The sequence below is a fragment of the Physeter macrocephalus genome, chromosome 7 (assembly GCF_002837175.3).
Source record: "Physeter macrocephalus isolate SW-GA chromosome 7, ASM283717v5, whole genome shotgun sequence".
Taxonomy (NCBI): domain Eukaryota; kingdom Metazoa; phylum Chordata; class Mammalia; order Artiodactyla; family Physeteridae; genus Physeter; species Physeter macrocephalus.
The window spans coordinates 108693158-108708521 of NC_041220.1; the positions used below are offsets into that span (position 1 = coordinate 108693158).

A 15364-nucleotide genomic window follows, 5' to 3' on the forward strand; every position below is an offset into this window, starting at 1 on the left:
ATATATATCATGCAAATGGTAATCATGAATCAAAGAGGTAAACACAAGGGAATTACAACATGTCTTAAAGTGAATAAAAATGAAAACAGAATATATCAATATTAAAGGAATGCGATGTGTGTAGAGGGAAATTTATAGGTTTAAAAATATATTAGAAGGAAATAAATAATCTAAAATTGACAATCACAACATCTATCTTAAAAAGTTAGAAAAAGGGCTTCCCTGGTGGCGCAGTCGTTGAGAATCTGCCTGCCAATGCAGGGGACACGGGTTCGAGCCCTGTTCTGGGAAGATCCCACATGCCGTGGAGCAACTAGGCCTGTGAGCCACAACTACTGAGCCTGCGCGTCTGGAGCCTGTGCTCTGCAACAAGAGAGGCCACGATAGTGAGAGGCCTGCACACCGCGATGAAGAGTGGCCCCCGCTTGCCACAACTAGAGAAAGCCCTCACACAGAAACGAAGATCCAACACAGCAAAAATAAATTAATAAACTCCTACCCCCAACATCTAAAAAAAAAGTTAGAAAAAGATAAGTAAGCCCAATCAAAAGTTAGTAGGATGTATGAAATGTAAAAGATTGGAGTAGAAAATAATAAAATAGAAAATCATAAAACACTAAAGAAAATAAATGAAACAAAAAATTGATTATTTGAGAAGGTCAGCAAAATGGATAAATTTTTAGCTAGAGTGACCAAGAAAAATGAGAGAAGACACAAACCACCAAAATCAGAAATGAAAGAGGAAACATCACTATAGATCCTACAGAAATTAAAAGAATGTTAAGGAAATATTATAAACAACTTCAAGCTAAAAAATTAGACAACTTAGATGAAATAAACAAACTCCTAGAAAGACACACATTACCAAAACTGATTCAAGAAGAAAGGAAAAATCCAAATAGACCAATATCAAATGTTTGCTATTTAAAAAATAAGAGTACTGTATACAGAACAAGTTTAGTTACTATGTTACTGGGAAGAGGGAGTAAAATAAGATGGAATTCAGTTGATTTAAGATCCAAAGATTCTTTGATTTTATGGTGTCCACCCAGATTATATCTGAGGTGATAGAGAAATTTGGGTTCTAAGGTTACTCATGAAATTGCAGCTCAATTCCTGAAAGAGGAAATAAAGGGGGTATAGTACAGGAATGATCTTCTAGGAGATGGATCAAAACTTTTTTTCAGTAAAGGACCAGACAGTAAATATTTTTGGCATTGTGAGTCATATGGCCTCTGTTACAAATACCCAACTTTGTCATTTTAGCACAATAGAACTTTATAAAACAAATAGGGGACTGGATTTGGTCTATGGGCTGTAGTTTTCCAGCTCCATTTTAACAACTGAAATTAAAAATTATACCTGGATGTAAGTGAAGAGGAGACTGCTTCAGGCAGAAAATTACTGTAATGGACCTATGATGATTTCTTGGGTTCTATTCTTCCTAACATCTTTCTTCCAGCAAGGCTACAAAATTTTTCTCTGCCTCATATATTTTTTCCTAAAGTTAGTAATATTTCATGAAATTTTACTAACCAGATATTTACTAGCATAAATAAGCACATTGTTTGAAATTAAACTTTTTGCTGTCTTGCCCAACACCAACCTGAGAGCTGATAAACTAAATGAATGAGAGTTTTGATTAAGTGAAGGAAGAAAAGGACATAAGAACAAAACCAAGCTAAGTTCAAGATGGCAGACAGGGCACATAAAGCTTAACTGAAATAAAAGTATAGAAATATAAAAAGGAAAAAAACATATCACCATGAAGAGAATTGGGGGAGAAGAGATACTTGTTGTCACACACTTCTGGGAGGTGAAAGCAGATAGGACCAGGTTGAAGGATGGAAACAGGTAGAGAAAGCTGCAGCCTTAAATATGTGAGGTACCTACAAAAGAAATCCATTTGACAATAGAAACTGGAGGAAAATCTGAGCTTAGAAATAGTATACAGCTAAAGGAAGGAGTGAGAAAAGGGGCCTAAAAAAGGGAAATTAATCAAGGGTTTATACATGGTACAACAGCATCAGTCAGCAGCTCTACTCCTCTCTCCATTCCTGTGCTTAGAAACTGCTAACATTTATCATACTTTTAGTCATTGAATGGATTACCTAAGGGAGAGCTAAAGCTTTAAGAGTGATTGTTGGAGTTCCAGAGTGAAAACAACTCATTCTGGTATGTGGAAAGCCCACAACTTCATAGTCAGCTCTATGTCCATTCACCACAAACTAAAGCCCATCAGTCAATAAAGCTTTGTCCTGCCCTGCCCCAAGCAGAAGATGGTCTCAGAGGGGGGACCTGACAAGAAAACAGTCCTACCTTCACAACAGCATAGTATATCTGCATAAGCTATTGAGACCTTCCTTCTTAAGTATCAGACAACTGAGGATCATTAACATAAAAGAAAACCCAGCAGCAAGAAAAGGAAAAGTCAAGCAAAACAAACTGAAAAACTGTCCTCAGAAGAAACCGATAATTCAGGGACCAGAATGAAATGAAACAAAAATTTTAAATTATATTCTCAGAGATTTGAGAATGTACATAAAATAAGAACAGAATACCATATGAAAGGAACAATTAGAGAACAAAAAGGGTTCTTGGAGATAAAATAAATATGATTGCTGAAATGAAAACTGGAAAAATGAAAGACTGAAAATGAAGTAAAGGAAATCTCCTAGAACAGAAAGCAACATAAAGTGGTGGTAAATATGAGATAAAAACCAATCCAGGTTGTCCAATATCTGACCAGAAAAGAGAATAAAGAAAAAAAAAAAAAAAGGAGGGGAGGGGGGAAATTATCAAGGAAATAATATGCAACTTTCTTAGTGTTCAGGTTGAAAAGGTCAACTAAATGCTCAATACGAAGCATGAAAAAAGATCCATACCTACAGTTATCACTGTAAAATGTTGCAAAAGCAAAGATATAGAGATGTTAAAAACTTCTAGATACCTTGAAAAAAGCCATTTCCAAATGAATCATAAACAGATTTATATACTATTTCTTAGCAGCAACTCTGGATACTAGAAGACAGCAGATAAACCCTTCCAAAATTCTATGAAAAATTATTTCTAATCGAGAATTATATACCCAACTAATCAGATGTGAGAGCAGAATAAAAACGTTTTCATACATGTGAGGTCCCTGAAAGTTTAGCTGTCATGTATCCTTTTTTTTTTGGCACCTACTTGAGGATGTATGCTAGCAAAACCAGGAGGAAACCAGGAAAGATGAAGGATTTTAATCTTGGAAACAGTGGATCCAAACCAAGAGGGCATTGAAAGGAAGCTCTAGGATGACAGTCTTCCACAGACCTAGAAAATAGCCACATAGGTGGAAGCAGAAAAGGAGGTCTCTGGGAGGAAAGTCTCCAGGAATAAAGAGGACTTCTTAAAGTTTATAAAACTATGAAGACAGTAAAAAAAAAAAATCAGTGATTGCCAGGGGATTCTAGGAGGAGGGAGGAATGAATAGGTAGAGCACAGGAAGTTTTTAGGGCGCTGAAACTACTCTGTATGATACTGTAATGGTGGATGCATATCATTATAAATATGTCAAAACCCACAGAACACAAAGAGTGAGCCCTAATGTAATTTATGGACTTGAATAATAATGTATAATATTGGTTTATCAATTGTTACAAATATACCACACTAATGTAAGGTGTTAATGATAGGGGAGACTGTGTGTGTGTATGAGGGGGTAAAGTGTTAAATGGAAACTCTCTGTACTTACCACTCATATTTTAGGTAAATCTAAAAAAATTGCTTTAAAATGCTATTAATTTAAAAAGAAAAAACCTAGGAAACAATATGAAATGGTGTGACATATGTATAATTGAAGTCCCAGAAGAAGAGGAGAGAGAGAATGGAGCAGAATAAATATTTGAAGAGAAGATGACTTTTCAAAATTGATGAATGACAATACACAGGTCCAAAAAGTCTAGTGAAGCCCAAGCAGGATAAATACAAGGAATAGTATGCCTAGTCACATTATAATTAAACTGTAGAAATCAAAGATGAAAAGAAAAAGTTTAAATCATCCAGGAAATATAGTCAAATTACATTTAGAGGGACAACAATAAGAATTATGCTGGCTTGTCATTAGAAATAAAGGAAGCCAAAAGACAATGAAAGAACAGCTTTAAAGGGCTTAAAGGAAACAGGGCCTGTGAACTTGAAGTCTATACCCAACAAAAATATACTTCAAAAATAAAGGTCAGAAAGAAGAACAAAGGAGGTATCATGCTCACTGATTTCAAACTATATTACAAAGTTATTGTAATCAAATAGTATGGTATTAGCATAAAAACAGACACACAGATCACTGGGTCATTTGTTATTCTGGAGCCCAGAAATAAACTGATATATGGTCAACTAATTTATGACAAAGGAGCCAAGAATATACAATGGGGAAAGGACAATCTTTTCAATAAACGGTATTTGGAAAATTGAACAGTCACATGCAAAAGAAGGAAGCTGGACCTCCATCTACACTATACACAAAAATTAACTGAAAATGGATTAAAGACCTGAACATAAGACCTGAAATCATAAAACTTTTAGAAGAAAACATAGGTATTAAGTGTTGGTATTGGTGATGAATTTTTGGATTTGACACCAAAAGCAAAGGCAGTGAAAGTAAAAAAAAAAAAAAAAAAAAAGGGCGGGGGGAGTGGACTACATCAAACGAAAAAGCTTCTGCACACCAAAGGAAACCATCAACAAAGTGAAAAGGCAACCTACCAAATGGAAAATATTTGCATATCATATATATGATAAGTGGTTAGTGTTCATAATATACAATGAACTCATACAACTCAATAGCAAAAAAACCCAAACAATTTGATTAAAAATTGGGCAGAGGATCCGAACAGGCATTTTTCCAAAGAAGACATACAGATGGCAAACAGGTACATGAAAAGATGCTCAGCATCACTAATCATCAAGGAAATGCAAATCAAAAGCCCAATGAGATAACACCTCACACCTGTTAGAAAGACTATAGTCAAAAAGACCACAAGTAATAAATGTTGGCAAGGATGTGGAGAAAAAGGAACCCTCATGCACTGTCAGTGGGAATGTATACTGATGTAGCCACTATGGAAAACAGAATGGAGGTTCCTTAAAAAATTAAAACTAGAACTACCATATGATCCAGTAATTCTACTTCTGCGTATTTTCCAAAGAAAACACTAATTCAAAAAGATGTAAGCATCCCCACGTTCATAGCAACATTATTTACAACAGCCAAGATATGGAAACACCTTAAATGTTCATCAATGAATAAATGGATTAAAGATGGTAGATACATATATATAGTACTATATATAGTATATATATGTATATATAATGAAATATTATTCAGCCATAAAAAAGGAGGAAAATCTTGACATTTGCTACAACATAGATGGACTGACATTGAGGGCACTATGCTAAGAGAAATAAGTCAGACAGAGAAAGACAAATACCATATAATCTCTCTTATATGTGGAATTAAAAAAAAAAACAATCAAGTTCATGGATGTAGAGAACAGATTGACGGTTGCCAGAGGCAGAGGGTAGGAGGGTGTGTAAATAGGTGAAGGGGGTCAAAAGGTTCAAACTTCCAGTTACAAAATAAGTCATGAGGAGGTAATGTACAGCATGGTGACTATAGTTAGGAACACTGTATTGCATATTTGAAAGTTGCTAAGAGTAGATCTTAAAAGCTCTCATCACAAGAAAAAAATTTTTAACCATGAATGATAGACTTATTGTGGCAATCATTTTGCAATATTTACAAATATCAAATCATTATGTTATACACCTGAAACTGTTATATGTCAAATGTACTTCAGTTTTTTAAAAGGCCAAATTAGACATTTTCAGACAAATAAAAGCTGAGAGAATTAATTACTAGCACAATTACACAACAAGAAACATTAAAGGAAGTTTTTTAGGCTGAAGGGAAAGAATCCCACATGGAAGCCCAGATTGCCAGAAAGAAATGTAGAGAACTAGAGAATGTAAACATGTGAACAAATATAAGGGAATTTTTTTAAAACTTAAAACAAAGACTTTTGGTTTTTTAAAGCAAAAACAATAAGAATGTAGAAGTAAAATATATGATAAATCTAGCACAAGGGCAGAAGAGGGATAAATAAAGTCATACAGTTGCAAGACTTTTCTATGTTATCTTGGTGTGAGCGATGGTTTTCGACAAATGTATACATTTGTCTACATTCATTGAGCTGTGTACACTTAAGATCTGTGCACTTTGTGGTATGTTGACTATAATTCAATAAAGTACTATTAACAACAAAAATTTTAGGAGATGATGGAGAGTTTGGAAAAAAAACAGGAGTATGATACAACAAACAGTGTAAGCACCCCCCGCCCCCAAATTTTGGCAGTTATGGACAAAGCTGCTATAAACATTTGTGTGCAGGTTTTTGTGGGCATAAATTTTTAGCCCATTTGTGTAAATAATACCAAGGAGAGTGACTACTGAATCATATGGTTAGAGTACATTTAGTTTTGTTAAGAAACTGCCAAACTGTCTTCCAAATTGGCTGTATTATTTTGTATTCTTAGCAGCAATGAATGAGAGTTCCTGTTGCTCCATATCCTCACCAGCATCTGGTGTCGGTGTTCGGGACTTCTGGCCATTCTAATGGATGTGCAGTGGTAATTTATTGTTTTAATTTGCAATTCCCTAATGACATATGATGTTGAGAACATTTTTATATGCTTATTTGCCATCTGTATATTTTCTTCATTGAGGTGCCTTTTAAGGTCTTTTGCCCATTTTTAATCAGGTTGTCTGTTTTCTTATTGTTGAGTTTTAAAAGTTCTTGGTATATTTTGGATAGTTCTTTATCAGTTGTGTGTTTTGTAAATAGTTTCTCCCAGTTTGTGGCTTGTGTGCTCATTCTCTTGACATTGTCTTTCACAGAGTGGAAGTTTTTAATGTTAAATAAGTTCAGCTAATCAATTACTTCTTTCATGGATTGTGCCTTTCCTGTTTGTTTTTAAGTAATCACCATAACTAAGGTCATCTAGATTTTCTCCTATGTTAACTTTTATGAGTTTCACAGTTTTGCATTTTACACTTAGGTCTATGTCCCACTTTGAGTTAATTTTTATGAAGGGCATAAGGTCTGATCTAGATTAATTTGTTTTGCATGTGTATATCCAGTAGATCTAGCACCAGACTACCTTTCTTCCATTGGGTTGCCTTTGTTCCTTTGTCAAAGGTCAGCTGACTATGTTTATGTGTATCTATTTCTGAGCTCTCTATTCTGTTCCCTTAATATATTTGCATCCTGTTCACCAAATTATACTCTCTTGATTATTGTAGGTTTATAGTAAGTCTTGTAGGGGAGTAGTGTCAGTTCTTCAATTTTGAATTTTTCTCCTTCAATATTGTGTTAGTTTTTCTTGGTCTTTTGCAATATCTATATAAACTTTAGAATGAATTTGTTGACACCATGAAACAATATGTGGGGATTTTAATTGGAGTTGCATTGAATCTACAGATCAAGTTGAGATGAACTAATTTCTTGACAATATTGAGTCTTCCATGAACGTGTAAAATCTATATATTTATTTAGTTTTAAAATTTCTTTCTTCAGAATTTTGCAGTTTTCCTCATGTAGATATTGCACATATTTTGTTAGATTTATATGAAGGTATTTCATTTTGGGAGTACTAGTGTAAATGGTGATACATTTTTCATTTCAAATTCCATTTGTTCATTGTTGGTAAATAGGAAAAAAAACCCTGACTTTTGTATACTAACCTTGTATCCTGCAACCTTATTATACTCACTTTTTAGTTGTTGCAGATTTTTTCCCCTAGATTCTTTGGATTTTCTACATAGCCAATCATGTCATCTGTGAACAAAGGCAGTTTTATTTCTTCTTTCCCAGTCTGTATGCCTTTTATACCCTTTTCTTGTCTTACTATATTAGCTAGGACTTCCAGTACAATATCGAAAAGGAGTGGTGAGAGAGGGCATCATTTTCTTGTTCCTGATCTTACTGGGAAAGCTATTTCCTCACAATTAAGTATGATGGCAGCTATAGATTTTTAATTGATGTTCTTTGTCAAGTTGACAAAGAACTTGTAATTTGCTGAAGTTTTTATCATGAATGAGTATTGGATTTTGTCAAATGCTTTTCCTGCATCTATTGATATAATCATGTGATTTTTCTTCTTGAGCTTGTTGATGTGATGGCTTACATTAATTCATTTTCAAATGTGAACCAACCTTGCATACCAAGGATAAATCCCACAAGGTTGTAAAGTATACTTCTTTTTATATGTTGTTGAGTTCTATTTGCTAATATAGAGAATTACAACAAATTGAGAATTCCTGCATCTATGTTCATCAGAGATATTGGTTTTTATTCCCCTTCTAATGTCTTTAGTTTTAGTATGAAAGTAATACTATACTCATAAAATGAGTTGGCAAGCTTCCCTCTGCTTCTATCTTCTGGAAGAGATTGTAGAAAATTGGTATAATTTCTTTCTTAAATAGTTAGTAGAATTCACAAGTGAAATCATCTGAGTCTGATACTTTCTGTTTTGGGAGGTTATTAGTGGTTGATTCAATTTCTTTTACTGGTATAGTCTTATTCAGGTTATCTATTTCTTCTTGTGTTCATTTTGGTAGATTGGGTCTTTCAAGGAATTGGTCCACTTCTTCTAAATTATCAGATTTGTGGACATAGAGTTATTTATGATGTTCCTTTATTATCATTTTAATGCCCATGGAATCTGTAGTGATGTTCCCTCTCTCATTTCTGATATTAGTGATTTATGTTTTCTTTTTTTCTTAGTTAGCCTAGCTGGAGGCAATCAATTTTACTGATCTTTTCAAAGAACAAGCTTTTGGTTTCATTGATTTTCTCTACTTCTTGTTTTCAATTTTATTGATATCTGCTCTAATTTTTATTATTTCTTTTCCTTTGCTTACTTTGAATTTATTTTGCTTCTTTTTCTAGTTTCCGAAGGTGGAAGCTTAGATAACTGATTTTATACCTTTCTTCTTTTCTAATATATGCATTCAATGCTATAATTTTCCCTCTAAGTGCTGCTTTCAGTGCATCTCACAAACTTTGATAGCTTGTATTTTCATTTTCATTTGATTCAAAATGTTTAAAAATGTCTCTTGAGGTTTCTTTTTTGACCCATGTGTTATTTACAAGTATATTGTTTAATCTCCAAGTATTTTGGGATTTTCTAGCTGCCTTTCTGTTAATAAATTATACTTTTAAGTCCATTGTGGTCTGAAAGTTTATGTTGACAAATCCCCAAGCTCAGATTCTTTCCTCAGCTATGCATAGTCTCCTAATGAACCCATTGAAGGCATTCATTTCTGTTATAGTGTTTCTGATTTCTAGCATTTCCATCTCTCTGTTTACATTACCCATCTGTTCTTACATGTTGTCTACCTTTCCATTGGAGTCTTTAGTATATTAGTCAGAGCTGTTTTAAATTCATGGTCTGATAATTCCAACTCCCTTGCCATATCTGGGTCTGGTTCTGATGCTTTCTCTGTCTCTTCAAAATGTGTTTGTGCTTTTTAATACATTTTATATATTTTTGTTTAAAGGGGAACATGATGTTCTGGTAAAAGGACCTTTGGTAATGTGATGGTAAGTTGTAGGGGGAGAAGAAGAGTTCTATAGTCCTATGATTAGGCCTCAGTCTTTTAGTGAGCCTGTGTGCCCTGGGCTGTAAATTTCACAAGTTCTTTCCAGGGTTTTTTTTTCTTTTTTCTTTTTTCACCCCCTTAGGTTGTATGGGATGGCTAGAGAGGGCTGGAGTTGGGTATTTCCCTTCTCCTTAGTTGGTTAGGCTAATAAAGTCTCCACAGGTTATACTGTGATAAAACAGTTTCTCTTGGGGCAGGTTTTATTAAGAACAGGATGCTCTGGTGTATTTCACAGTGGTTACCGTTTCTCTCTCCCTGACAGATGGCTCTTGGAGGTACAACTTACAAAAGGATATCCCCCAACACCATGACTGGGCTCCTCCTATAGTTTTTAACTCTCAGACTTGCCCACACTGAGCTTCCAGCTAATTGACAAATTTCCTACCCTCGCTACTGGTTCCCGCAGAGGTTTCTGCTCTAACTTATGATTCTCAGTATCAACCTGTCTCTAATTTGGGGGCAGTAATTTGCCCTGTGACCTCACTTCTTTGATGGAACTAAGAAGAGCTGGTGATTTTTCAGTTTGTTCAGCTCTTTATTTGTTGTAAGGATGGAGTGATGATGCTGGACCAGAAACTGGAATTGTCTGGGATATTATTTTTGAGCTCTAAACTTCCAAGACTGCTTACTTTATGAAACTAGTGGTAAAATTTTAATGGAGGAATTTGGTTCCAAGATTATTTGAAAATCATAGTTGGATGTATAATAACGCTTCCCTTTCATTTATTTAAAGGAAAAATAACTTAATCGAAATAAGTTAGTACCTTTATTCAAAGTAAACTAAAAAGAAACAAAAAAGGAACAATAACCTAAAACCTAAACTTATTGCCCTAGAGTATCCATTTCTTTGCGATTAGGGAAGCCAACCTCCAAGTAAGATATAAACAGTGTGATTAAAAGTGATGAGACTGGATTTCCCTGGTGGCGCAGTGGTTGAGAGTCCGCCTGCCGATGCAGGGGACGAAAAAAAAAAAAAAAAAAAAAAAAGTGATGAGACTGATTTCTACATGTGGTTGAAAGTTTAGTTTTCTTATTTAATTTAACCTGTGTACACTGCAGGATTGCTGAATGAAACATGACTTGTTGACAAACCGCAACTCTATTTCTTTCTATTATCCAGAGCATACACTCTTTTAAGAGTTTGTTTAGTTTGAAAATAGGGTATGTGAGAGGGAGAGAGACAGAGAGACAGATTGAAAAAGAGAGTACAAGAATACAGACCCCCAAGACGGAAACATGAAGCTCCTTTTCCTATGAATTTCTCTAAATTTGCAAAATCAAAAATGAAGGAAAACAAAGGGGGAAACCAGTTATAAGTATCAAAGTTTGTCGTTATAAAACTCCTCAACTAGTTCCTAAGCAAACCACAGTCCTCAACCTCAATGGATAATCTTTGGTGATCAATACATTTCCCTCTCTTCCACATGCACCGGCCCTACTTCTAACAACTGCTGTATAGAAACTGCCCCCTAAATAAGGTCATGGGGATGTGTATGTGAGACCTATGTGCAGAAGTTATATTTACAAAGGAGTCCAGTCACTTACATTGGGAGATGTTCAAGTTTACTTTAGATTCAGGGCCTTAAAAATACTGATTTTAATTAAAAAGCAACTTTTGCTAAATGAATTTACTACATCAATTAATAAAATTTTCAGTTTAAAGTTATCAAGCAGCAAAGAAAAACAAGGTAAACTTCAAATACTAATCCTTCATCACAGTTTAATCTAATTTTTGTTCTCTGTGAGATCTGTACTTCTAGAGGTCAAACACTCTCTCTTGTTTAATCATATAGAAATCTAGGGAAAAAAAAAAACCTATAAATATTTGGTGACAATGAGATGCTTTAAAATTTTAGTGGGAAAGCAAGTTCTACACAACTCTTTAAGACAGCATAAAATTTGGGGCTTAATTTAAATAAGAACCTTCATACTGGCAGAAGTATAATGTTCCTTCTAGCTACTTAAAACTAAATGTCAAAAGTAGGTTTTAAATAAAAATCTATCACTTCTGTTTCTAATTTCCAAAATTTAACATAAAAAGTCATTAAAAACATTAAAATATAGCTCTGTTAAGCAATTATTATTTTTGACAGATTTAAGGAACTATTTCCTCTTTGTCCACATATTGCTTGTAAATAGGGTTGCTCATCTGATCTGGAGTGTATAGATTAAGCAGTGTCTTTGTTGGCCTGTATTTTAATATTTATCAAATATATTTCTCATTTTCTATTCATTTACATATCTTATTTCACATACCATTTGTAATAGTTTTATTCAGTGTTCCTTGTGGAGGACAGGAACACTTCTTTTCCAACTGTGGTTTTGTTTCCTCTGTTTTTGACAAGACAGTTTCCTTAGTTTCTTCATGTTCATTAGTATCACTAGCTTTGAGGATCTGAAGTAAAAACAAGAAGGTCTTTTAAGAAATATACTTGTACAATTTTATGAATGTAAGAGACAACCAAATCTCATAATTAAATTCATATTATTACTGTGAACATGGAGAATTATACAAACAAAATAATATTCATGCTCTATATCAATAGGTATCTGGGGAGGTAACAACAGTGTATTTTGTAGGGCACCTTGATTTAGCCTTTTGTAGACCTGCCTCCCTGCCATATTCATTTGTGATTTATGTATACTGAATAAGTGCGCCTATAGTGCAGGCAGAATAATTAAAACTGTCCCTACTTAGTCTAACTCCCAAAGATCATTCAACAAAACTTTTGTAGAATTAAAATGCAACTAAATTGGAAAGGAGGTGAAATATAATTTAACTTGGATTCATTTCATTTGAAAAATTATATAACAAAGAAAAATAAGAAAAAAACAGATCAAGCTTTCAGAAATTCAAGGTTCATGCTTTTTCCACTACTACTTATAGATAACATATTTAGATAGTTTATGGGTATACCTCAATCTTCCAGTATTTAATGGTAGTTAGTCTAATAATGAAACTGCTGATTTAGGGGGAAAAAAGACACCTTTAGTTTGTGAGAATATTGAAAGGCTTCTCCCAAGGTAAAAACCAAACCAAAACAAAAGATTAAAAAGAAACAGAACAGAATAGTTAACCATGGAATAGTGATATTCAAACATCCTTGCTGTTATCATGATGCATGTGTGTGTGCGTATGCATGTACGTGTGTGGACATGCAGGCCAATGCTTTGAGTGTATTGATAATATTTTTGAGTGCAGTGGAGAGAGAACATCACATTGTCACAAGAAATAGTAACAAAGGTTAGAGAGCTTGGACAGATAAAGGAAAGGAAGAGGAAGCATTTAATGACTAGGGAAACAGAGGCACCACAGCAGCATAAACGAATTATGTAGCTCTTTAAAATCAAAGTTCTTTAAACCGGATCATGATTAATCTGTTGGAGTTCTGATATAGAGACCTTTTCTGGAAAGTCTGTCACTGTACAAAAGGTCCAGGGTAAAGACACAAAGGTGAGTAGAGTGTGTGAATGGTCATATACAATAAAACCATATTATTTTAAGTTTTATTATTTCAGAATTTACAATAAATTTACAGAGTAAGATGAAGTCTTTACAGATAAAGTAATTAGAATCAATGGTGAATATTTTAAACATTTTTTAAAAAGGACTTTTTTGGCCCTTAAGAACTGTAGAAACCTCTATTTAAAAAATAAACAATTTATAATTCTAATTATGAGCAATTAATATTTAGTAAAACTAGGTCAACAAAAGGTCTAATGACTTACTCTACATACTTGCAAAAATAAAAAACTGGGGCTTCCCTGGTGGCGCAGTGGTTGAGAGTCCGCCTGCCGATGCAGGGGAGACGGGTTTGTGCCCCGGTCCGGGAAGATCCCACATGCCGCGGAGCGGCTGGGCCTGTGAGCCACGGCCGCTGAGCCTGCGCGTCCGGAGCCTGTGCTCCGCAACGGGAGAGGCCACAGTGGTGAGAGGCCCGCGTACCGCAAAAAAATAAAATAAAATAAAATAATAAAATAAAATAAAATCAAAACCTGGGTCTCCTTTGAATGTACAGCACAACATTTTAATTAATTTAGATTTTTCTTTACCTCTTGTACTCTAAACTACTAACTTTATTCTGGACATGGCAAGAAATAGTAAGCCAAATTTTCATTATTCCTAAAATCTGCCTTTTCGGTTCCAAATAATCTATAGTCACCCCTTCCATGTTTTCATTCCTTTTGCCCATTTCTTGGGACATATTAAAACTAGCTATTTTTAAATGACCACTTCTTTTTTTTTTTTTTTAGCATGAATCATTTATTTTTTAAATACTCAGATAACACATGATCATGTTAGAAAAACAAAAAATATAGATAAGCAGAAAAAAATAAAGTCATTCCAAATCCCACTATCCAGAGTTAACCATTGCTAACATATTGATATATATTTATCTAGAAATGTGTGCATGTATGTAAAAGAGAGAGGGAGACTAAGAAAGAGAGAGTATGTGTGTTATTTATTAATAAAAATGTAAATATACTAGTGTTCCATAACCTGCTTTTTTACTTAACAATATGTCATGGATATCTTTCACATTCAATAAGTATAGGGCTATGAATTCATTTTCTATGTTTTCATAGTATAAAATGACCACTTCTCACTTTTAAACCAAACATAAAAAAACCTATTAAGTAAACTTTAAAATAAATTTTAGCATCATATTGTTTTCAAGTCATATGTTACAATATAGTTTTAATTTTTTACCTGAAGAGTTGTAGATGATTGGATGTTTTTATCCTCCAAATGTTCATTGTTTGGATCTGTGGTGTACATGCTAATGTTTAAAAGTAATTTGAGAGAAAGAAAAAAAAAAAGGACTATAAGTCCATGTGAAAACAAACACGGTTAAGTGGGATTAATTTTTAAATAATTTTTTAGCATAAAGTTTCACCACAGTCAAGTCAGATATCTTTATAGTAAAAACAGTCCAAATATTCATTTTAAAGTTATTAACCAAAGACGTGCATAAATTTAAAAAATCATTATCACAAAACAATTTAATACTTCTCAGTAGTTCATAATCCTGGGCCATATCTTAAAAGCATATATCAGAAAACTTAGTTCTTTATTTCATGCACTGAAATAATATGTTTGAGCTAATTTCCATCATTGATTTACTCTACTCAGTCAACTCCTGCATAAGAGACTCAAAAAAAATTTTAAATGAAATGTGATCAACTACATTAAAACCTACATCTATAAGCATGCTGTCTTTATACATGGTCCATTAGAAAGGTCTGTGGGTTCAACACTTAAGTAAAATAAAATAGGTTTTATTTTGATTAAGAATGAACTAGGAAAAAACAGTGAACTAGAAACATATCAAGAGGAGAATTAGTTCTGGAAACATTTATTTTAAAATATCTGTTGTTTCTACCTTCTCTGTGATCTTTGCTGCCTTTGAGTAGAGGGAGAGTATCTTTGCCTTAAAAATATCTTTCAATTCTTGAGTTACTGTTGAGGACAAAATTAAAGATTTCAAGTTTTAATTTTTAAGTACTTGATAATAATGTGTTTCAAGTATCTATATTTTTTTAAAAGGCAAGCAATTTTAATAATGAAAGTTTTTAATGAAAAGGAACATTAACACCTGAGTACCTACCATATGCTGGGTGCTTACATATATTGTCTCACTTTACGAAGTAAAATATTAGTGT

The 15364-nt window shown here is 33.7% G+C and overlaps 1 protein-coding gene across 5 annotated transcripts in view; it reads right to left on the reverse strand.

The window, feature by feature from the left end:
- Positions 1–15364, reverse strand: part of SLC9B1 (solute carrier family 9 member B1) — a 63626-nt gene that overhangs the window by 31043 nt on the left and 17219 nt on the right. For 4 of the 5 annotated variants that reach the window (XM_028492139.2, XM_007114834.4, XM_028492138.2 and 1 more), the window contains exons 2-3: positions 14412–14481; positions 11957–12095 (exon numbers count right to left, since the gene is read on the reverse strand). In XM_028492139.2, coding sequence (XP_028347940.1) covers positions 11957–12095; positions 14412–14481 — 209 coding nt within the window. The remainder of the gene's footprint in view (positions 1–11956; positions 12096–14411; positions 14482–15364) is intronic. The other variant, XM_028492142.2, reaches the window with a different exon arrangement.